The sequence below is a fragment of the Elephantulus edwardii genome, unplaced genomic scaffold (assembly GCF_000299155.1).
Source record: "Elephantulus edwardii isolate Elephantulus edwardi_28Jun2011 unplaced genomic scaffold, EleEdw1.0 scaffold00026, whole genome shotgun sequence".
Lineage (NCBI taxonomy): Eukaryota > Metazoa > Chordata > Mammalia > Macroscelidea > Macroscelididae > Elephantulus > Elephantulus edwardii.
In genome coordinates this window covers 1,256,350-1,280,599 of record NW_006399776.1, presented here as the reverse complement: position 1 = coordinate 1,280,599, position 24,250 = coordinate 1,256,350, and the positions used below count along the sequence as shown (strand labels likewise).

At 49.9% G+C, this 24,250-nt stretch overlaps 2 protein-coding genes across 2 annotated transcripts in view; one reads left to right on the top strand and one right to left on the bottom strand.

Moving 5' to 3' along the window:
* The window catches only part of DUOX1 (dual oxidase 1), a 37,062-nt gene extending 36,877 nt beyond the window's left edge, over window positions 1-185 (top strand). The window contains exon 33 of the mRNA XM_006883196.1: window positions 63-185. Within this exon, the coding sequence (XP_006883258.1) occupies window positions 63-185 (123 nt within the window). The remainder of the gene's footprint in view (window positions 1-62) is intronic.
* Window positions 186-2,674: 2,489 nt separating this feature from the next.
* Window positions 2,675-24,166, bottom strand: SHF (Src homology 2 domain containing F). Its single transcript, XM_006882943.1, has 6 exons — window positions 23,912-24,166; window positions 14,363-14,504; window positions 10,592-10,798; window positions 7,101-7,272; window positions 6,842-6,961; window positions 2,675-3,065 (listed from the first exon to the last, which is right to left on the bottom strand). Exons 2-6 carry the CDS (start codon window positions 14,394-14,396, stop codon window positions 2,879-2,881), a joined length of 720 nt encoding a protein of 239 aa, XP_006883005.1. The 5' UTR covers window positions 14,397-14,504; window positions 23,912-24,166; the 3' UTR covers window positions 2,675-2,878.
* Window positions 24,167-24,250: the final 84 nt, after the last annotated feature.

Genomic DNA, 24,250 nt, shown 5'->3' with positions numbered 1-24,250 from the left:
AACACTGAGCTAGCCCTCCTTCTGAAAACCAAGCCAGCCTTCATTTCATCCTCTCACAACAGGTTCAGAAGATTGGGGTGTTTAGCTGTGGCCCCCCAGGCATGACTAAGAATGTGGAAAAAGCCTGTCAGCTCATCAATAAGCAGGACCGGACTCATTTCTCCCATCACTATGAGAACTTCTAGGCCTCCTGTGCAGGCCTCTGCCTACTCTCGAAGCAAGCACAGATGCATGCTCACACCTTATTTCTATACTTCCTGTTTCTGGCTGCTGCTTCAGCCTTTCCCCCTTCCCATATCCCAACCTTGGTCCAAGTAGCTATGGTCTCAGTCTGGAGAATGCATCTCAGTTTGGAGAAGTTTGGGGAATAGGGAGAGGATGCCTGTAGTTTGAGAGGTGAGAAGGCAAAGTTAAGCCTATTCCAGACTAAGAAAAACAAGAAACTCAAAACACTTGAGCTGATCTGTGTGTGTGTGTGTGTGTCTGTGAGCATAAGGATGAAGAAGGATGGAAGCACAGATGCTGGCATCTTAGAGCCTCCTACCCCAAAACCGTTCCCTCATTTGGGCTCCCTATTTTCAAAATGGCTAGAAATTGCCTTGGAAAGTATAGAAGCTGGACCCACAATGTATAGGAACCCCTTCAGCACTTTACTCTTAATGTTACACTAGTTTTCCTAAGTTGTTTTTTTTTAATGTAGTCAGACCCTAGCCCAGTACTCATCTATGCCATTTTCTTCTACCCTTCACTTCCCTCCCCATCCCGTCTCTAAGCCTTCTTTACAAATAAATCACCTTTCTGATCTCAGAGTTTATTTCTTTTGCCCCAGGATGGGGTGGAGCACTAGCAGAAGAGGCCACTCACCTGCCAGCTCACTAAGGCTGGTCCAGACATACACTCCACACCCTCCAGGTATCCACTGATTCAAGGGCCTCTCCCCCTGGGACCGCCTTCCTAATAAAAGGCCTCTCAGAGCGAGGCTATTGTAGTCCACTGGGTGGGAGGCACAGAGGGCATACAGTGGGTTCTGGAAGAGGTAGGCTGGGTGTGAAGGGCAGGATACAGCTTGGTGAGCCAGTCTGCCTGGTTTAATACAGGATCTTGGTTACTCTGTTCGTCTCTGGACAATGGGAGAGCTAGGCACCTGCTCCTAACATGAGTCTTCTAGGTAGAGGTGAACCTCTTTGTGTTTTCTTCAGCAACATGGACTACATTAAAAGGTAGGGCAACTTCTGAGATAATTTCTCTAACAATATCCAATTTCAAGGATCCATTCTATTGTCTCCATAGAATTTGAACACCAGTCAGGTTATATATCCTTGGTTTGAGGAATGCAGACACTGGCTTATTATTGTTAAATGCCATCAAGTCGGATGGCGACTCTGTGATCCTCACCATCCCTGATACACTCAAGCCTGTTCCAGCCACTGTCAGTCCATCTCGCAGAGACTCCAAAATCCTTTGATTCACCCTACATTTGGGGGTTACACTTTCGGTTTCTTGGAAGAAGCCCTCACACTCTTCGCAGTAGAGTGAGGGGTCTATTCTCAGTGTTTGTTCTGTGGGCATTCATTGCAAGGAGTTTGTTCGGTTTGCCCTGGGGGAGGGCGAGCCCGAAATGGCCTTACAGCCTCTCTGCCCATTAGTCCCGTGGGCAGCGGCCGGACTTCAACAGGTTCCAGATGGAGATATGGATCTGATCCCACCAGGGTCGCGGGTGGTTTGTGGCCCTGCGTGTGCAGTTATGGGCGCTGCCAGCAGGGGACGCGCGCGGCCGACTCGTCATATTCGACCCAGTGCCTTGAGTCAAAGCCTATGAGGTCTTCTCAGGACGCTCATCTCTGGAGAGTCTGAGAAGAGGGGGCCGTGTAGCCCCCTCTCACTTCTTCTGGAAAGAAAAGGGACCCTGAGCCCCCGCCTACCACATTTCCCGCCTTCCCAGCACGCTGTTTCCCTCGTGGCAAGGCCACCGGCTCCCTCCCGCCTGGCGAGCTGCCTCTTTGTCTCTCCGCCGCCTCCCCTCCTCCCAGACAAATGGCTGTTGGCAGGAAATTGGAGGAGCTCCTAGGGAGCCGAGCGCAGCAGAACACAGGGAGGGGGCGCCTCACGGCCGCCGGGCTCAGGGTGCCTGCTGCCGGAGCGGAGGGCGATGGGGGATGTTTTGACATCTCATCAAAGAAAGAACTTGATGCTTCGAAAGTGCTTTTCACAGCCGCCCTGTGTCTGCTCCCGAGCTGATTTATAAACAGTCTGTGCTCGCTTAGCGGCTCCCTCCCCTGTGTGTGTGCAGGGGTGCGGGCGGTGCCGCAGGCGCGGACACGGCAGTGCCTGGCGGGGCTGCATTTATTTATTGCCTCTGGCTCAGAGCCGGAGCTGCTCCCGGACTGTACAAGTTCCCTCTGACCAGAGCCCTTCTCTCCCCACCCTTCAAAGCCGTCTCCTGCCCAGGGTTCTGCCTTACTCACCAATCCCTGTGCCAGACTCTGGGCAGAACTCTCTGGTAGCTGGGGTGGAGGTGGAGAAAAAGTCCCTCTCCACCTAGCTTAGACCCAGTAATGAGTGGGTAATAAAAGGGGTCCTCATCACCTCTGTGCTAGGGGTGTAAGGGACCTGGAGTAACCGATTCATAAACCCCTCAGGAGACCTAAGGCTTTCAAAGTCTCCTTCATCCCGAGGCCGTCCTTTCTCCCCAGAAATTTCTCTACCCCAGTTACAGCCACCTTTAACTTTACAGGTCCCACCCGTAACCTTTCCTCTTTAGAATAAATTAAGATCCTCCAACTCCCTCTGGATCCTAGGGAGAGAAAGGGAAAGAAGGGTTTCTGAGGTCGAGGTCCACAGCGCTGGGCCCAGGTCTGTCACCATGCTGGCCACACATCTATAGAGTCCGGATGGCCACAGGGTAGAGCAGGGACATGTGCTCAGCCCCCTTAATGGGCAGTTTGCGGCTGGCATAGTGGTGCACGATTTCAGGAACGCTGCTGAAGGGCGGGCTGTTCTGGCCCAGCACATACTTGTGTTCCTTTGTCCTCGAAAGCTTCATGTGCATGAAGCCCTGACTGCTCCTGAGAAGAGAGGGAACCCTAATAAGTGCGGGCTCCCTCCGGCACCCACCTTCCCCATGCAGCCATTCAGTGGCACACCCCTACCCCTTACCTCCACCCCACTTCACCTTCACTATGGCAAATGTGGCCCCAAACCCAGCTGCGAGTGGAAGGTGATAGGGATGGGCAGTCAGTCCAGAAAACCAAGAAGGGGTGAAGGGATATTTCTAATCAGGTAGCACTGGGCATTAACTGTGGCCAGGCCACTGGGTGTCCCAAGAATGTGTGTGTGTGGTGAGTGTGCAGGATGTGTGCAAGTGAGAGCTAGAGCAGCCTGCACACCCACCTCCTTGAGATGCAAGCACTCCTGCCCTCCAACCTGTGTGACCACAGCTAGTTTGTCCTCACCCTCCCGATCCATGCAGGACACCTGTCCCAGCTCCTGTTGCCTCAGGTGGAGCCACAGACACCTTAGGCAGGAAGATGAGTGGATAAATGTGGTAACTAAGCTAGTCTAAGGACCAGAAGTGGCTTAATTTGGAGAGATAAAATGTGGGGAGATAGGGACGGGGGAAATGTTCCAGTTGCTCTAGAAGCCCCCTTCCAAAATCTAGGCTCACCCAGATGCCTCTTCCTGGGGACATCCCTTCATCTTGCTATCTGGGCTTTGGGCCAAACTGCTTCTCCTCTCTCCCACCCTTTTGCTTGGGATGACATCATTGGTTCTCTGGCTGATTCCTTCCTTCAGAGAGCACATGCACCACTGCCTCCTCCCATTCCCTCTGCCACAATCCAAGAATCAACATCTGTAACTAGCCCTGCCCACAGACAGGACCTGAGGCTCAAGGCTGAGTGTGCAAGATAGGGCCGGCTCCTATGCCCAGGCACCCTCAGCCTTAGACAGTCTGGGGGTGGGTTATCAGGAGGGACAATTAATGTCCCAACCACTATGGCTTGGACTGCTAGTCTTCAATTATGAAGCTCACCCACAGGCAAGAGGGAAGTTGTATTTGTAGGAGGGCTGAAGGCTGAGCCCTGGTATGCTACGCTGCTGGCCAGAGCCCACTTGTGGGCAAGTATAGGCCTTAGAAGCTGATATGGGAGGTATGACTGAGAAGGCTGCCTCTATTCTGAGCTGCCTTCCTCCTGCCCTAGGACTCAGAGAGGTGAGGGTAGTCCTGCCTGGGCTCTAGGGGATCCTCCCAGGAGGCATTTTACTAGACCCAAAAGTGAGAAAAGGAGAAAGGGTGGGGAGATGAAGAGAGAAAGAAAGTGGGAGAAAAGGGCAGTCAAGCCCCTGACCCCACCCTTGTCCCCATAGGTTGAGGTGACCTGAAGCCACAGGTGCCCAGCAGCCTGCTAGGAGGCAGTCTGAGGGCTCCACGTGACCTTGATGCCCTGGGTGTCAGAGGTTCCTGAGGCTGAGTGTATGTGTGCTGGGGTGTGGGGCCATCCATTCATCTGCAGGTTTAAGATAATAACTATGGGAGAAAGTGATCACAGAGGCCCTGGGGGAAAGAAGCCTAGAGGCTATGGAGATAGGCCCCAGGGAGGTGGAAGTAGGAGGCAGTGAACAGTCAGCTTCCCCTGCGTGCACTATGCCAAGGCCCGGATCCAAGCCGATGGGCAGCAACATGGGTCCTCTCCAGTTGGAGAAACTCCCACTCAACATGGGGGACTCACCTCTTCAGAAAGCCACATACTTTCTTGGCCAAGAAGTGCAACAAGTGGTCAGTGCTCAGAGTTGGGAGCTGAAAACCCAGCTTCCCTCTGTACAGACCTCTGGGGCTGGGTGTGGTATCTGTGTTTTTATGACTTCTTGGGACAAAATCCCAAGGGTCCTTTAGGACACAACAGAGTCCTGCCCAAACTAGGGACTAAGCTGGGACGAGATGGGCTCAGGGCCTGCCTCTGGCAGGGCTTTTTGAAGAAGCTGTTTAATTACCAGTGAAAGCCCTTCCATTACCGAGAGAAGAGAAACCATAATTGTATTTCAGAGAAGCCATTTATATGCAAAAAAGGCTCTGGCAGACAGATGCTGGCGGGGCCAGATCAGTCTGGGCCTAGGCTGGAGCCCTCACTCAGGCCTGCCAAGCCTCTCTCAGGCCTGTCTCCCCCACTCCTTTTTTAAAAAACCTCAGGCTAAGGCAGGAGCCAGACCCCTGGCCTTGGCTAGTGCCAGGCTGTACCACACTAGATGAGAGGTGGGGCTGTGCAATAGAACAGTATAGAATGGTTTTCAAGAGCCAGACATGTACCTCTTTGAATCTACTTTTGGTCTAGAAGATACAGATCTACCTCACTGAGTGATTGTAGGTTTGGAGATGATGTAAATGCTGTCTGTACGTGGCAAATAAATCTTAACTGTAATTCTGAAGCAATGTTAATTTCTGAAGTTATATAAATCAAACTTGTGAGAAATCTTTCTGAAATGTTCCTTTTTAATAATTTATAGACTCTTAACTTATAAAGAGCTAAAAGTAATTTCAGAGATTTCAATGAACTCATTTTACAGATGGAGAAACCAAGGCCCAGGGTCGTTGTTTTGTGCCAGCAAGTCAATTCCGATTCACAGCAGCTCTGTGACAGTAGACCTGCCCCACAGGGTTCCTATGATGTATTCTTCATGGAGGCATACATATTATCAGATGTTTTCTCCCATGGAGCAATTAGTGGATTCAACTACTAATGGGTCACCAACCACTCTAGCTTAACCACTGGACCATCAGGGCTCTCTAACACTCAGAAAGGTTTCAGTGATTTGCCTAGGGTCATAGAGCTAATATTAAACCCAAGACTATATTATAGTCAAGGACTTTACCCATTATGTTTTAGTGAAGTAAAGTAATCACTACACCAATATATCTAGTCCCAAATTCCCACTGACCAAATGCTTGACTAAGGCCCTATGGGAATATAGTAGAAAGTGGTGGAGATGATCTAGTAGTAACTGTGGTGGAGTCAACCACTTTGACTGGCTGCCCCAAGTGAGTATAGGCTCTGCCAGAAATCCTTCACAGACCAGCTGCCAGCCACTAACACCCAGATCCTACAACCACTCTTCATATTGAATACGATCAACTTTGTGCCAACGGCCTGATCTTGTTTCCAGGACTCAGCTTCAATCTTACCCTGTAGACTTCCACATGAAAAGCTGCTTACTCCTCGCTTGTACTTCTAGAAAATCTTGGAGTTCCATTAGTAACGATGAAGATAATTCACTTAGCATTTAATGCCATGCTAACTGCTCCCATCTATTACTTGATTTACTCTTTCCCTATAAGATAGACAGTACCATGCCCCCATTTTATAAATAAGGAAACCAAGGCCTAGAGATGTTAAGTGGATCCCAAGGTCAGATGGAGCTCTGGAAGCCTACTGGTAAAGAGTTGTGCTACTAACTCCAAGACAAACAATTCAAATCCACCAGCTGCTCTGGGGGAGAAAGATGAGAGTAATCTTCTCCACTGCCATTTATAGCCTCTGAAAACCTGCTGGAGAGTTAGCTAGGAGTCAGTTCTGACTCCATAGCAAATAGTAACTCCAACAAGATCAGGTATCTCATAAATAATAGAATCCTTCCAAAGCTTCGTTCAACTGCTCACCCATGGCTACTACCACCAATGGACTCTGGGATCCTTGAAGGCGGGGCCTGATTCCCAGGTGCCTGGCAGTTGCTAGTGTTCATATAAACCTCACTGGAGGTGGGGGGGGGCACATCCAGCTTGGCTGAGCATGGGGAGAATGGTGGGACCCCCTACTGTTCCCCCCCCCAACCTGCAGATACCCACACTCACTTGAGGGAGAGAGAGAAGTCATTCTTGCTGGTCTCACTGTTGCGCACCAGGTAGCTGGCCTCTTTGCACAGCCGGAGCAGGTTCTCGGCATCTGTGCGGCTGATGGCCCCGTGGTACCATCTGAGGATAAGGGGGAGGGGGGACATCCTCTGCTGGATCCCTTTCCATCCGGGCCCACCCATTCTTGGTACACCCTGCAGGCAGGCCAGATCCAGAAGGGTAAGGGAGAAGGAGTCCCCAGCTGGACACAGACACTCACACCTGGTTTTCCAGAGGCAGTGCTGGGTCTGTCCACTCCCCCAGGGGGCTGCTGGGCTCCATGTTTAGGGGCTTGGCTGACTTGGGGTTCCCTGCAGAGAGTCGGGGAGGTAGTCGCCCCTTCTCCTCCCGGCCAGGTGACAGGCAGCTCTTCTCGGATCCTTCAAATTGGGCTGTGGGGAACACACCAGTCATGGACTCTGAGGACCCACAGGGAGAAAGCTCTATTGAATGGCCTCATCCTCATTTGCTACCAGCATCAAAAGGAGTCAAAAGAACATTCTGGAAGGGAAAGGCATGTGCCAGCCCTACTGGCTCTTGAAACATAACCCAGGTGAGGGAGGGGGAGCTGAGCTCTCCTGTGTCACACATGGCCTGCCAGTCCCCACACTGCAGGAGAGAGGAGAGCAGCAACACGAGAAACCACTTAAGCTTTTCCCTCTGCAGCAGCCAACTGCCTCTTCCTATTCCTTCCCCTCAGGGTGGCTTCAGTGCTGATAATATTGTTTCTTTCTCCTCCTCAGAGTTCATTACCGTTCTCCAAATCACCCTGCCAAGACATTCTGCAGAAATGACTTATCGATCTGAGAACAATTATTCGATTCCCCTTGGTGCCATCCTGACAGGCTAATCCTGCCCAAAGACGACAGTGGGCCTGGGCTCTCCCCCAAGGCCACTGCCCACAGGCTCCCCTCCTCCACTCGGGAGCCCAGCAGAGGCTGCTAGCTCTTCCTCCCTCCCTGATGAGGCCGGCCTGACAGCTGGGCCAGCCCAGGGCGAGGGCTGAACATACTCACAGGGGACACAGTGTCAGACTGTCCAATAAGCAAGGTAAGCACATGCTTATTTGTGCTTACTTACTCATCTCTAGTTTACATTTTCATATCTAAGATTCCCCTTCTAAGTATGGGCGGCATCTGTTTCTCTCCCCACCCCAAAGCACCTTATTGCCTGGCATCAAGGTTTCTTTTTCAAATTTCTCATCCATGATGGGCCAGAGTTCCCAAAAGGCATGGCAAGTGTGACTTTCCTGTGCTCACTTAATAATTTGTAGTGAGTAGTTTCACCTTTTTTTTCTCTTTGATGTGAAACACATTGAAATTACACTCAGTAAGTGAATCTCTACAGCTTAGTAAGTGAACAGAGGTCAGGCTCACCTTGCTTATTGGATAATTCACCCTGACACAGACTCTCTAGCTTCTGTCTCCAAAACACCTGCTCACATTCTGTTACAAACGTACAAACAGGTGTGTACATTAGTGTGCACACACACCGATGCACGCCCACACATACTTCTGGCAAAGTAAAAGGGGAGGAAGACTTCAGTGCCTTCTTTCCTCTCTTTAAGGGCACCTTCAGGGAGCTCTGCTGGCTGGGTGGTAAGGAGCTGTGCTGCCAAGCTAAAGGCACTAAGTATGAACCCACCAGCTGCTCCAGGGGAGAAAGATGGGCAATTTCCTCCCATGTGAGGTACAGCCTCTGAAAACCCACGGGAGCATCTGCTATGAGTCAATTCTGACTCCACAGCACAGTAATAACAGTAAGAACAACATAGGCACCTTGAAGACCTGAGCATCTGAAGTTCTCTTTTCCTCTGAGGAGTTGAGCACCAGCCCCACCTCAGCAGGGCCTGCACTGCTGAAGGACTTGGTCTGACAAAGTCTTACCCAAAGAAGTGAATGGAAAGTAGTGGATTTCATGGCGTGGTGGGAAAAATTGGGAAAGGTCTCCACAGAAGACATTCCTCTTCCACAGAACTGGGTAGAAATGTGCACTTTCTCTCTCTCCTCTTCTTCAGGACAAGAGGGATTCTTCCTGGGTTCTCCAAGCCTTTCCCCACCTCTACCCCCAGCCCATTTGGCCTAAGAGGTGAGAAGACATGTCACCCTGGCTAGAAGTGCCCACAGGACCCACCGCAGCTGTCCTCCAGGCTGGGCTCAGGGAGGGGTGAGGCTGGACCGGAGATGTCCCTGTCCCCATCTGGCAGGGAGGGGCTGCTGTCCAATTGTCCCACAGGCGGAGGCCAAGGTAGGTCTTTGATGACCTTAATGTCAACTGGAGACAGTAACAGAGGAGAAGAGAGACAGACAGAGACAGAGACAGAGAAAGGCAAAGATTGAGACATGAAAACCCAGAGCCAGGACACAGGACAGCCTAGAAAGAAGGTGGTGTAGAGGCAGAGGTAGGAGAAACTGGCAGATAAAAGAAGGGTCTTGTTCCACCAGGGTGTGCCTCCCTTTCATTTGATCTTACTAACATCACTGTCCAATGGGGCTGGGAGGAAGAGAAGGGCAAGCACCTCCTACCACTACCCCCAGACTCCGACGGCCTCCTGGTACCCTTGCCTCCCTTTTTTCTTTCTTCCTGTACCTGTGGGCATCTTTGGGCAGAGAGAATGGGACAGTCCAGCTTCAGCCTGTCCACAATACTCGGAATTGGAGGAAGGTGTGTTACTGGAATATGGCAACACTCATTCTACCCCCACCCCATCCTCAGCCTTGACAATTAGAAGAGTGATGCCACTGGCGGCTGCAGGACTGCTAACGAGGTTTCCTAATGACGAGCATAGATTTTCCCATTAAGCAATCCAAACAGTATTGATTCTCCAAGGAGACTTCTGGAGATAAACGGCTCATCCTCAATAGGATGCGCTTTACAGGAAGAAAATTAGAAGCCTGTGGTTTCCCAGTCTGGCTGCTAGGGTTGGGGGATGGGAAGAGCAAAGGGCTGGACCCATCTCCAGGATAGCCCCCTTTCCCCAAGAATGGGTGAGGGGGTCTTGGCTGCATGAATGAGGACTAACAGTATTGAAGTCCTTTCTGCATTCAATGAGTTGTGGAGGGTGGGCCGCAGGTGTCTAGGACCTAAAGCTCTGTCTGTACCCCAGGCTCTCACTCCACCTCACTGCAGACCACCAACATAGAAACATGGTGGACTCTAGGCCTGGGGTGGACACTGCTTTGGTTTCACACAGGGGACAGGGGAAATCTGATTGTATTCAGCAACCAGGGGACTTCTCATAGTCGCCCGTTCTCTGCCAGTTCATACTGCTCTTCAGACACCACCCTCCACAGGAACCAAGCACCAGGCCCTGCCTACCACTGGGAGACAACACCCTCAGATTGAGGGCGATTATCGCAAAAGGTTACACATACTGCTGTTTTCACTGCTTGGAGTTTAAAAGCCTTTTTTTTGTTAAGTGTAGTATTTAACATATGGCACAGTTATGATCATTTTATTATAAAATTTATTTTCAACTATACCCAGCCACCTCAAAGGCAGGTTTCTTGGCCTCCAATGGGTCATGATGCAGGAAAAAGCCTTCCCATGCCCAACATATGCTCGGCATCCACACTCACAACTGCCCATAGTACAGAACCCAACTCCACTTTCCTAGAGCCCAGCTTCTGGACCTACTCCCTGAACCTAACTCAGGGTCCTGGAGAGTTCTCAGAGCCCCAGAAGATTAGCCCTTTGCACCCAGGGACTCACCTGCAAAGGCTTTGGAAATCCGCTCCTTCTTCCACTCCCAGGGCTGGTCATATTCCTCAGGGGGCCGCTCATCATCCTCAGGCAGGCGGGATTCCCAGGGCCAGGGGGCCCCTTCACCCTCTGGGGTGGCTCCCTCTTCTTCTGGCTCATAGGGTGTGTCATACAGAGGCAGGGGCTGAGCTGCAGTCTCCTTGGAGCCCCGGATCTCTGACAGGCAGGAGAGGAGAGGCGAGGCATGAGCTGCCTGCCTCCACTAGTGGCAACTCTCTCTAGCAGTCAGCCAAGTTTCATTCCAAGGAGATGCTGCTGGCTCTAAGGGGAGCCCAGTAGCTATACATCATGTGTCCCTCACCCTCAAAACACCTTTAGAGTCACCAAAAGGATGGGACTCAAGGGATGCAGGGATAGACAGAGATCAGAATGACACACATACAAAAAGGGATTCTGCTGTGCCCAACATGAACTTGGGAGCTGAAGTTTACATACATTTAGGAAACTGAGTCAGGGTCCTGTCCTAGTCCATGTTCCCCTCGGAAGCCCAGCACCATTAAGCTCCCTGTTTTCCAAAAGACATGATTCTACAATCAGAAAGCCCTTTTCCCCTGTTTAGATACTGCTGACCACTCTCCCCTTAACAAGTTTCGTGAACTGTCTTCCTCTCTGATCACCCTTATTTGGTCTCTTTCCCTGGATCCTCTGCCTCTGTTCCCTAAAGCCAAGTCTTATCCATTTCTCTACACCCCTACTCCTTGGACTACTTGCTCAGTCCCATGGTACCTACTGCGTCTATATTTCTGGTCAAATGTTTCACTTTGACATCAAACTGCTTCAAACTCATTATCTTTCCTGTTGCTGTTGTTGTGCATCACTGAATCAGAAACCAACCCATAACTGACCCTCCAGTGGATTTTCAGAGGCAGCAATCACATGGGAGGAGACTGTCTGTCCTTCTCTCATGGAGCAGCTAGTGGTTTTGAACTGGGCTCCTTCAGAATTACAGTGCAGTTTCTTATCACTAAGCCACTAGAGCTATCCTATTCTCTTTCCTACTGGCCACAGTAAAAATCTAGTAAAAGCTATGAAAATACTCTCCAGGAAGATTTTCACATACAATCCCAGGGCTTCCACAAATCACACCGCTGTGACCAAAAAATGATAGCAACTCTCTAGATTTCTCCATTCTGTTCACCACAGTGTTTTCTCTGGAATTGGACTTCCTTTAGTTTTCAGATTTTATCTGTTTGTTGACAATACCTGATGCTTTTCATCCTCAACTCAAATCAAGGGTACTGGCGGAGTGGGGGGAAGGCTCCATTCCACTGGTTTATGTTGCCACAGGATATACAAATAATATTCCTAACAACTCTCCCTGGAAGAAGCGGGCAAAGGGGAGCAGAGGGCTGATAGCCATCCTACATTGCTCAAGCCTGAGTTGTTGCTGTTGTTGTTGTTGTTATGTGCCGTTGAGTCGCCTGCGACTCATAGCGACCCTATGTACAACTGCCCTAAACTCCGCTCTGTCCTGTGCCAATCGCACTGTCTCCGACACTCCCATCCCAATTATCCCAGTCACTGAATCAATCCACCTCATAGAGGGCCTTCCTCTCCTGCACCGTCCCTCCACCCTCCCAAGCATGAGGTCCCTCTCTAAGGACTGGTCTCTCCTTACAACATGTCCAAAGTATGCTAGATGGAGCCTCAGAATCCTTGCCTCCAAGGAGCCACCCGGTTTAACCCTTTCCAGGACAAATCTGTTTGTTTTCCTAGCAGTCCATGGTATTCTCAATACTCTTCTCCAGCACCACAGCCCAAAGGCATCAATTCTCCTTCTATCCTCCTTGGTCATTGTCCAACTCTCTGATGCATAACAAGTGATTGCAAAGACCATGGCCTGTATCAGACACACCTTAGTCTCCAGAGAGACACCATTGCTCTTCAGTACTTTGGAGAGGTCCTTAACAGCAGACTTTCCCATGGCAATGCGCCAAGACTGTTTGACTATGGAGCCAAGCAAACTAAAGCTGTGTACAATCTCAATCTCTTCACCATCCATCCTGATGCTGCCAATTGGTCCAGTGATGAGAATCTTTGTCTTCTTGACATTGAGCCTCAATCCATATTGTAGGCTGCAGTCCTTGACGCTCTGCAGCAGGCGCTTCAGGTCCTCTTCCGTTTCAGCAAACAGGATTGTGTCATCCGCAAAACGCAGATTGTTGATAAATCGTCCACCAATCTTGACCCCACATTTCTCCTCTTAGAGTCCAGCCTCCCGGATAATCTGTTCTGCATATAGGTTGAAAAGGTATGGAGATAGGATGCATCCCTGGCGTACGCCCTTCCCAATTTTGAACCATGCAGTGTTGCCTTGCTCTGTTCTGACGACTGCCTCCTGGTCCAAGTATAAGTTTCGCATTAGAACGATCAAGTGTTCTGGGATTCCCATTCTTCTCAGAGTCAACCATAGTTTGTTATGATCTACATAGTCAATTGCCTTTGCATAGTCAATGAAACACAGATAGACCTTCCTCTGGTATTTCCTGCTTTCAGCCAAGATCCATCTAACATCAGCTACAATATCTCTAGTACCATGACCCCTTCTAAACCCAGCCTGGACTTCTGGTAGCTCTCTGTTGATGTGCTGTTCCAGTCGTTTTTGGATAATCTTCAGCAAAATCTTGCTTGTATGTGAAATCAGTGAGGCCTGAGTAGGCAAGTTTAATTCTATGGCAATATATTAACAAGTTCACTGTGGTAACATAGCTAAGCAATGTGCTCTAATCAACTTTATCAGCAACAAAGCAGAGATTTCTATCTCCATCTGTTTCCTTATCCTATTTCTCCATTTCCCCCCCCAAGCTTAAGAGGAAAGGGGGAAAGTGTTAATTATTGATGCCCTTAAGCCTCCAACAATTGCCACCATAGCCTCTTTACTTATCTTTCTGATATCTATTTTTTTAAAATTCAATCTTTTATGCACACCAAAACCACAGTAATTCTCTTAGAATGCCATATTTGTTCTGCTTCTCTCTTGTTCAGGAACCCCTCATGCTTCCTCTCTCATTTTGGGATAAGTACAAACACCTTATTCCCACCTTTAAGGCCTTTCCATTGTCCTACATGGCCTCCTGTTATCTTGACTCCTATATATACTCAGAACCAACACTATCTGTCCCTGAACAAATCCTCCTCTCATTCCTGCCTTGGGTTTTGGCTGCCTTGCCTTTCTCTCTAATCACCCTCATTTGACTTCTTTGCCTAGATCTTCTCTTGTCTCTGTTCCCCAAGCCAAGTCTTACTCATTTCTTCCTACCTTCTCTCCTTGATTTCTCCACTCAATCTCACAGCATCTATTGTATCTTTATTTCTAGTCTTACGTTTTTTGATTGCTATAAAGATGTCGCACTTTGATATTATATACTTTTAAACTTACCAACTTCCCCAAAGCTGGCGATTTTCTTTTGCGATCATTGAATACCAACTCATACTGCTCTCTTGCCCTTCCTGATTATCCCCAGTGTTTCTCTCTGACCCTTGGTACAGTGGCTTTCCCTAGTGCCTCAGATCTCAGGAGTCACAAGCCACAGCTCCTTAACCAAAAAAGCCCGAGTGTCCTGAAGGCAATGGTCAGCCTCCCCAAGGGCACAGCAAAGATTTTCACCACATGTGCAAGAGGCGAAAGATCAAGGAATGGACCTTTACCCTCGTGGGTCCCAGAATTTGTTCTGCAGATCCCAGTCCTCAGAGAATACTTCCCCTGACTCCATCACTCACCAGCCATCATCTTTTGGGCTTCGTAGGGTTCCATGTACCCATCATTTTCAGGGATCTTTTCTGGGGCTCCTGAAGCTCCTGCTGGGCCTTCGCCAGTCTCCTGAACATCAAATGGGTCCGCATAATCTTCTAGGATTGCCAGCTGTGGGATGAGTACGAAGACAGAGGGTATCACACATCTGAAAGAGCACTCTGCTTGCCCCTAAATGCCCTGTTCACATAAGCAAGGGTCATGGGCAGGCTGCCTTACACCCACAGTCCCATATACCCAAAGGCAGGGCCTGAGCTTGAATGGGAACAAACCTTGGCTCTTCTTGAAAGACTCCCACCATGCTGCCAAACAAATTCTACATTTTTCTTTCCTGTTAATTTTGTCTCTGGGCTATCCACTGGCTAAATGGCCGAGGTGAAGCTACTGAGACTTAAGGCCTGCCTTGGTCAGTACCTTTCAGGTAGGTGAGCAGAAGAAATTAATTCAAATAACTGGTTGTAAAGATGTTAGAAGAGCTCAATGAGCAAGCAGGAAATGATAAGGCAATCTAGAGATGAGACTTTTCTACCAGTGTGTTCCCCAATGTGATCCAATAATTACTTGCTGACCGTCAAGGAAGAATAGGTTGAACACTGTGTCAGTTCTATCATTTACCCCTACAGCATCCCTTTCAAACAGGTATTATTATCCCCCCTTTAAAGAAACGGAGGTTTAGGGTAACTATAATACAATATGCCCAAGATCATTCCACATAAACAGAGGCACCAGGACTGGGACCTCAAAATTATACTACCACCAGTGGATATCCTGACTGCCCTGGAAGAGAGAATCTTGGGATAACCCTGAAGAAAGTCAGGGCTTGGGGGCTCTGCTGACATCTCCTTGGTTCCAGGAAGAGAGGGACAGGAAAGGCCTCGCCTCAGTCTTCCACTTCCCACGCTGCTCCTTTCTCCCACACAAGTGGCTCACAGCCACCCTTCCATCCTTGTTCCCAGTCAAAGCAGAGCAAACCACAAGCTGCACACCCTGGAGAGGAGCTCAAGGTGTTCAAGGCGTGGTGCAGCCGAGGACAATAGAGCCTTTCTCCAGGCTGGGCCCAGGCTCCTCCTGGGGTGGGCAGCAGAGGTGGAGGCAGAGCCCAACCCACCCTGGGGTGCCAGCACCTTGGGAAGCACTGTGCCATTGGGCTGACAGGTGATGACAGGAGGTGGCTGGTTCCAGGGCCTGTGGCATGAGGAGGGTCCACACTTGCCTTTCTCCGAATTCCTGTCTAGGGTTTCGTTCTGAACAGGGTCAGAGCTGCGGGAGCCAGCTGGGCTGTGATGACATGGAGGTGCCAGCTTTGCCTTTGATTTAGAGGATTTGAGGATGAGGGACCTGTCCTCAGTAAGGCAGAGGTGGAAAAAGGCCCATCCCACCTTAGAAACCCCTTCTTCATATTCCAAGGACTCCTGATTGCCCCTGCAGAACAGAAATGTTCCAGTGGCACCTACCACCTCATCCTCAGGTCAGTCCTTCAACTCCCACCTTGGCCCAGTCAAGCCCTTCAGCCCCTTTACCTCCTTAGCATCTCGACCTGCAGTTAAAATGCCCACTTCCCACCCCCCAAACTACCATCACATCCTGAACATTCACCATCCTGGGGTCTCACTGACATTTTCGTCTCTGCATTCCAACACGCTCCAGGTTCACTGTGAGGCCTTGAAGTGTCTACCAGATCATCCAGGAGCCCTGGTGGCGCAACAGCTAAGACGTTGGCTGTGAACCAAAAGGCTGACGGGTGGCCCAAAGGCACTTGCTAATAATAATGATCCAAACCTACAAAACTGACCCATAGAAGAAAGGCCTGGAGAGCTGCTTCAGTAGAGATGACAAAAAGCAAACTAAACAACAAAAACGGAACTCTATGGGGCAGTCCCTCTCTGTTACCCTTAGGGTCACCATGAGCTGGAATCAGCTTGGCAGCACCCAACATCTAGACCCTTCACCTATCTCCCCTTGGCGACCTCAACCCCTAGTCCTTCCTGGAAGTAGAGAAAAGAAATTCACTCACTCCACGCCAAGCCTTTGTTTCCAGGCCACCTGGCACTCAGAGCCTCACCCACTTTGAGCAAGGAGGCTGGGGAGACAGCCACTGTTAATTCTGTAAGCCCCAGTCTTGTACTCACACTGGGCAGCTATGAAACGAACAGTAACTGAATTAACTGACATGTTATCTTTAAGCTTTGCAATAGCTCTTCAGTGCTTTGAAGAAAGTCCAAAGCTAAAAAGATTGAAAAGATCTCACCTTCCTCTTTGGTTTTTCCCTACCCACCTTGGTCAGTTTTCTGAAGGCTTTATGCTCTTTCTTGCCTCACAGACCATCTTTCTGCCTGGATCTCTCACCCCTTCCTCTTGAATGGACAAACTTTTAAGGATTCTTGCTCTGTTCTCTCCTTTGAAAGATTTTTTCTGACTCCACACAAGGCTTGGTTAGGTGTCTTAGTCTAGGCTATTACCACATTGTGTGGTAAATACTTATTTAATTGTCTGTCTTTCAGATGACTGTGAACACCCTGAGGGCAGGATTCATGTTTGCTGCTAAATTCTCAGGGCCAAAAAGCCAGAGTAAATATCTGTTAAATCAGTTCACACACAAGAGGAAGGCTGTTTAAAGGAAGCACTTTCCCAGTTCCTTTAGTAGAGCAGGAAGTGTAACGCCTTTGTGAGATGGAAGCACTCACAAGAAGATTGATTACTTTTCTCCCCCAAGTAAACCTCTGCCCCCAGGAGCTGCTCAGTGGACTATGTAACTCAAACCCACAGCCCCAGGAGCCCAAGGTGGCCCCCACCCTGACTCTAGGGATTCTCCAGCTCCTCAAAAGAGCTTGATCTGAACTGCAAGCAATTCCCTTCCCACCAGAATCCCAGCCTGTACCAAAGCTATGATTCAGCAAGGGCCTCCTCAGTCCTAACCTGTGAAGCCCATGGTGCTCACAGATGGCACTCAGGTGGCAGATGTCCTGGCAACTCAATGGCTCCTCTGTTCCACTCCTGGCTCCACACCCAGCTCCAGGAAGCCCCAGCCCCACTCTCTAGGATAAAGCCACCCATGGGATGGGAACGAGGAGTAGCGGCTGGGAAGGCTGGCAGAGTAGGTGCCCAATTTGGCTTCAAAGCCATTTGAGGAAGCAAAACTGAACAGTGGAAGTTAAGTGTCTCAATAAGCTTTTGACAACCTTTGACTTGCCATGAGATGTTATATCGCTTATGGTTTCTCTCCCCTCTCATGTGTTCACTGCCGAACCCTATGTCCATCACAGGACCCCAGTGCTCCATGCATATTTAGATGCATATTTACCGGATACATGAAAGGGCTCCTTATCTCCAAACTCATCATCCAGAGTGACCTGACTCTCAGATCAGTACTCCAACTGACCCCTGAGAATCCTGGGTTCTCTGGGTAATTTACATCTGAATAGTGATCAAAGCTCAAGGGCAGAAAGGAGGAAATGTCAGCAAAGGACCTTCAAGGAAAGTCATCTAAAACTAGGGTTCATATCTAGGTACACCCTCTGGTAAAGCAAGAATATTGCTGAAATACTTCCAAATTACTAAGCACAGAGCTGCTACCCAGGGAGTCCCCCGACACCCTGCCTCCTGCCAACCAGATGTCCCTCCACCCTGCAGTCCAGCAGGGGGCCTGCAGAACCCGGCTCTTGCATATGTTCCAATTGGTCAGTGCCCTTCCAAGAACAGATGCCATACTTAGAATATCCTTCTTTTCCCAGCTTCACCTTAGGTAGCTGGTGAGGCCCCACCATCTGGCTGGAGGTTGTCCACTCTGCACCAGGGCACGGAATGCAGGGGGCAAGAGGGAAGGGGGGACTGAACCTACAGACTAAGCTCCAAGGAGGCACAGGTTACAGGACAAGTCCTTACCCCTCCCCTCTACTAATTTAGTACATATAATGCCATTAAGCCCTTGGTTTTTTCATCTGCAGAATGGAGATGGTGACAGTACCCATCCTATAGGGCTGTAAAGAGGGCTTATGCATGTAAATGTTTTTCGCCCAGAGACTGGCATAGAGTCAGTGCTCAGTAACTGTTAACTCCAGATAGTTACATTGGGGCATTAGGGCCTCTCCTGTTTAGCTGCTTGCCTAGGGCACACTGCTTGTCAGCTGCAGAACTCTGGGAGATCTCCTTACTCCCAGTGCCTAGACCTAGATTCTCCTAATATTTGGGAAACAGCATGACATCTTCTGTCCTCCACTTGTAAATTTAAAATACACTTGAGCACGTTAGAAGCTCTAAGAAATCCTGCAGCAATGAAATCAGTCCAATTTCGTTTATGTCAGCATCTCTCAACGTATTTAGCCATCCTTTTCAACAGAAAATCTATTAACCTGTCACAGCTTGGGAAATGGTATACTATTTACATTCCCCAAGATTAAACTTTCTAGACCCACTGTCCCCACTTAGAGGAGCCCTAGGGGTAAAGGGAGTTCTGATGGCCTAGAGAATAAGAAGTTGTACTGCCAAACCAAAAGCAAGCTGTTCAAATCCACCAGTTCTCCTCCTATGTGATTTACAGCCTCTAGAAAACCTGTGGAAGGGTCAGCAATGAGTGACAGTGCAAATGAACAACAATGTATTTAAGACATTCAGCTACTAAACAAAAGGTTGGTAGTTTGAACCTACCACCTGTTTCATGAGGAAAAAGATGAGGCAGTCTGCACCTGTCAAGATTTACAGTCTTGAAAAGTAGAAATTATAAGCAATTTCTACTCTGTCCTACAGGGTTGCTATGAGTTGGTTGCTATGGTGGGTTTGGTTTTGGTGTGCTTCCCTTCTATTTTATATGTCAGGGAAACTCCTTTACATGAAACAAATTTGTTATCATCATTTATTAATTATAAAAGCAACATCTATCATGCTTATAAAACATTCAAACATCAGAGGCAAGCAACTGCTAGTACCTCCCTTAATAAGGTGAATCTGCAGCCAACCTGGGATTGAGTGGCAAGTACTGGCCCTCAACTCAGCATTAAACAGTCTGAATTCATTCTCTGAGAGACTCATCCCCTTCTTTGCAAGTGGACAATTAGGGAGCCCTTCCTCTCTATTGACACTGATGGTGGGTGCTCAGGCCTTTGGCATGGCACTTATTGCATCGAGGTACTCAGTAAACATCAACCATTATATTATTAAAGATGGCAATACCACAGTCCTGGGTCCTCTAGGAGCTCAGCAACACACACAAAATACGCTCCAAGAGAGTGAAGTGCCTTACGGTGCTGCAAAGCCCACAGGCTGAATGCAAGGCTATGCCTGTGTGGATACACTTCCAAACTCCCCACAAGCATTAATGCAGGCTCTGCCTCTGCTCTCAGGGCTTGCCCAGCCCAACCAGCTCCTCTCATCCTGAGTCCTCAGGGTCCCCGAGTACCAGGGCCAAAGGGTCAATGAGTCACTGGCCAAGCCAACAAACCACAGATTCAGAGGAGTGAATGTGCAGCATTAGTAGGCAGAGGTTGGTCAAGGGGACAGGTCTGCCTCCGCAGTCCATAGAGGCCTCAGCCATCTTTAAAGCACAATGGCAACACAGGAAAGTCAGCCCAAGGCCACAAGAGTGCCATGCAATGCTTCTCACTGCTTAAGACCAACCAGTCCACAAAGGACCTTAGACTCGTCTTTCTCTTCCCCAGGGTTCTCCCTCTGCTCCATCTCTATCAGACAACCTGTATGAATACAGATCAGACCTCCAGCTGTGTAAGTTAACTGAAGCAAAAATAAAGTAAGGACAAGGTCTTCCACATGGTATATCCTTTTTAGTGTCTAAGGCAGTGTGACATAATCACTCAGTGAATACTGGCTAAGAACAGTCCTATTGCGGCACCTCCTACCCACCCCCTTAACCCCAGAGAAGGCGTGTCTGTTCAATTTCAGACAGTCTATCTCTTCATTCTTCATTAGTTTCCAGATTTAGGCCCAGAGAAACCAAATCCAAGGTGATACTGTATCTGAGTACTTCTATTTTTTAAAGTTCTTAATATTCTGGAGGCCTATGAACCACTGTAAGAACCTGAGAGCTTTCATCCTGTTCCCAGAAAACTGTTCACACACACCCAGATGTCTATACAATTTCTGAAGTTTTACAAGTCCCAGGAACTGCTCCATCCATTCAGAACAAGAGTCCTGGTTTCTATATACAGTCCTTGAATGTCTCATTGTCTACAACACCACACACACATATCCTGGCATGATGAAGGCAAAAGACAGCCTGTGTAGATGCTCAGAGGCAGAGGCGGTCAGTCTAGACACTCATCCAATCAGGGTCCCTTCTTCAAAACCAACCCTTCTTATTAGATCAGATTTTTTTTTTCCTGATCAAGGGAGGAAAGCAAGGGAAGGCCCAGTTCTCCAGCTCCTTTGCCAGCGCGTGGTCTGGTGGCTGGACAAGGGCCCAGCCCCACGAAGGAGCTCTTCCTGCAGCCAGATGGCAAGGCCCCTGCCAGTTCGTTGCAGGGTGCGGCTCCTGCTGCTCCCACACCTGTCCTGCCAGGCCTGCCCAGATGGCCACCCTGACACCCCTGCCAACTAACTGCACCAATGGTTCTCATGCTGGGCTGGTGGCCAGAGATCTGGGTTGGGAGAAGGCTAATGGTCCTGAGTGGCTGCCATAGTGGAAGAGCCTGCTGGGTCTCTAGGGTCCAGTCCAGGTCCCTGTTCTCTCCTGCCTCTATACTTCCTGGGTCTCCTCAGTCTTATCATGGAAATGTTTCTACTGTTTCATCAAATCTCACAACCAAGCACCTCTCAGAAGGTTCTGATAAACCAATACCAGCCAATGGGCTCCAGGAGAAGGAGATTAGCAGGTTGCCACAAGGTACATTCCAGTCCCCAATCTCCATATTACACCTCAGGGGAGCCAAAAACACTGAGCCCAGAGAACCTACAGGGCTGAGAGGATGAAAAGGCGGCAGCCATACTGTACAGAAACACTGGTTCAGCATGGACTCAAGGCAGAGGCAGGGGTTAGCCTCATTATCTAGAGATAGTAGTGTCTCTGGGTGGGCTTTTCAGGCATGTACCACCCAGCAGGCCTGGACACACTGGATTTAATGTAAGTGGCTCAGGCACATTGTCTGAATTCTTCCCAGGGGAAGACTCCAAGACCCATGAGTTCCGCTCATACAGGATAGGAAGCTGCTTTCTGAATGGAGGGAGGCCTTAGGGCCAGCCCCTGGGCCAGCTGAGATGACATCCCCTTCCTACTCATCACACCCACTAAAGAAACCACAGATTGTGTGGCTCCTGGGAGATCCTGCTAGATTTCATTCCTGTCCCTACAGACGACAAAGGAGTCAGACATCAGGCCACCAAAGTCTGAACAGCCCACAGAGCACAGAGCCAGCCCAGGCTGAGGCATGGATGTGCACAGTGAGATGCAGCTGAGAGTCTCTACAGGACCTATGTGGGTACACACTGTCCTTGGGGATCTATGTGGAGAAATGTGCAGGAGGAGCTGTAGTTACAGGAGTCTCTGTCCCTCAGGCTGCCCTAGACAGCCACCATTCAGTACATATTTGCACACTCCACCTAAGAAGCAAGGATGGGAAAGCTTCGTCTCACGTACTTTGGGCATGTTGCGAGAAAGGGTGGAAAAGGACATTATGGTGGTGCATTATGGAAAGAAAAGACCCTCAATGAGATGGATTGACACAGTGACTGCAGCAACAGACTCAAGCATGTTGGAGATGACAAGGATGGCACAAAATAGGGCAGGGTTTAGATCTGTTGTGCACAGAGTCACTATGAGTTGTACTCGACTCAATGGCACATATCAACCACAACTTGATACAGTGCTACCATGTTGTGCTACCAACCAAAACGGCAGTGGTTTGAATCCAACAGCTGCTCCAAGGAAGACAGACAAGTAGTCTCCTCCTGTTAAGATCTATAGCTTCAGAAACTCAAAGGAAGCTCTAGGAATCAGAAGTGAATTGAAGGCAATGTGTTTTTGGTTTGATTCCTTATGCAAACATGTGTCAGAAACCTGGGGGAATACAGCCACCAGGAAGAAATGATCCTTGTCCTGGAGGAGCCCGTGGCTTGGTGGGCAGCTATTGGATAGAGAAGAGGGCTTGGGGTAGCTCAGGCCCATATACCAAGGGTCAACAGCCAGAAGATTAACTGATCAGTGTAAAACAAGGCACAAGACTGTCTTCCACCTCATTCCCATTATCAGCAGCACATTCAGCAGCACCCAACAATAGGGGCTAATTAATTAGGAGGGGCTCTAAGGATATGTGAAAAAAGCAGAGCCTTGAAAAAATGCCCTTTTGAACCTTCTTCCTGACCCAGAAGGGCAGCCATGCCCATGTCAGGAACCACAGGGAAAATAATTCACATTCCTGAGGCTTCTGCTCTGACCCTGACACATCTCTCTCATCCAGGAAACAGGGCAGAACAGCCCTCCCTGGCTGAACGCCTCAATCCAGGAGCCTGTAAATTCGGACAGTAACTTTGCTGTCCAAGCAAATGAAAAATAAAATCAGCTCCAGACCTTATGATCTCTTGGAGTGAGTTGAAGAAGGACAACAAACCAGGGATCCTGTGAAAGAATCACTGTCACAGAATTTAGAGGTAGAGTGGTCTAAGGATAGTGTTTGGCTGTCACACTGCCAGGGAGGGATAAGTTAGGGTGGAGGCAGGCTGTGAAGGAGGTGGGTGGGGGTTGGCTTTTCAATCAGGACCTCTGAGGCACCATGGGACACAAATGATGTTCCACTGTCCTCTTGACCCCAGTGCCTGCAGATCCAGAAAAGATGCAGTGAGGACCACGCAATAGACAGGAGGTGTGAGCTTAGCTACTTAGCCCTACCTGGGCAACAGGTCCTGAGCACTGGCCACCTCAAATCTGCCGGGCAACAGAATGGATGTAGGACTGGCCCCAGTGGTCAACATCCTTGGTGAAGAGCTGCTTACCTCCAGTGGTGGCCTTCTGAGAACAACAGCCCACTCCTCTTCAGTCCCCACCCCGGTAACGCAAAAGCCAGCTTTTGCTGTGTTCACTGGAAAAACCCAGCTTTCACCTCCTTTTCTGGAACTTCGGCACCTGTGCAGATGCTTGGGCTCCCAAAGGAGGAGGGGCGCTTTGTGCAGGCTTTGCCCTCGGGAACAGGGTGTCAGAGATCAAAGGGCACTGAGCTGCTGCTCTCAGAGGGCAAAGAGGCCATAAACCAGCAGGCAGAGGGGCATATCCCTCAATTCCCATTAGAAAACGGCTCACTGCCGGGGCTCCCACCAAGCCGCGATGCAGGAGTGGGGAGGGTCATCAGTTCTTAAGGGATGACTGGGGACAGGGGCACAGTTTGGGACTCCCCATCTCACACTGGGTCAACAATATGAACAAAGGTGGGCGAAGGCTCAGAGACCCAGGGTCAGGGACTAACCTCCTGTCCTCCAGGAGCCGTGACATCTAGCGGCCCAGCCCTGTCCAGGCCACCTTTGTCCCTCTCACGACCTCCGACCACCTCATCTCCGGCCGCCCCCTCCCTGCGCGCACTCACCCTGTCGCTGCTAGCGGGGGGTCCAGAGATCCGCTCCTCGGGAGGGGGTGCTGGGGGCCCAGGAGTCTCGACCCGAATGAGGCGATGGGGTGGCGAGCCGTGGCGTGGGGGTGGCGTGGGGCCGGGGGCAGCGGGAGTGGCGAGGGCCGTGGAGCCGGACGACCTCACCCCCAGGTAGGGGTCTTCGAAGTCGCGCTCCCGCTGCAGCCGGTAGGCTGCCAGGATGTCCGGGGGAGGCACGGGGGGCGCTGCCGGGGAGGATGCGGGGGAGCGGTAATCGGGCTCGGGGGGCGCCGGTTTGCCCCCTCCTCCGCCCCCGCCCCCTCCCCGGAACCCCAG

Excerpts from the sequence above, each read along its gene's own strand:
- SHF (XM_006882943.1), bottom strand. The coding sequence starts at position 14,396 with ATGGAACCCTACGAAGCCCAAAAGATGATGGCTG. Across the intron at positions 10,799-14,362 it reads AGCCCAAAAGATGATGGCTG|AGATCCGGGGCTCCAAGGAG; the intron begins GTGAGTGATGGA and ends CCTGCCTGTCAG. Across the intron at positions 7,273-10,591 it reads GATTTCCAAAGCCTTTGCAG|CCCAATTTGAAGGATCCGAG; the intron begins GTGAGTCCCTGG and ends TGTTCCCCACAG.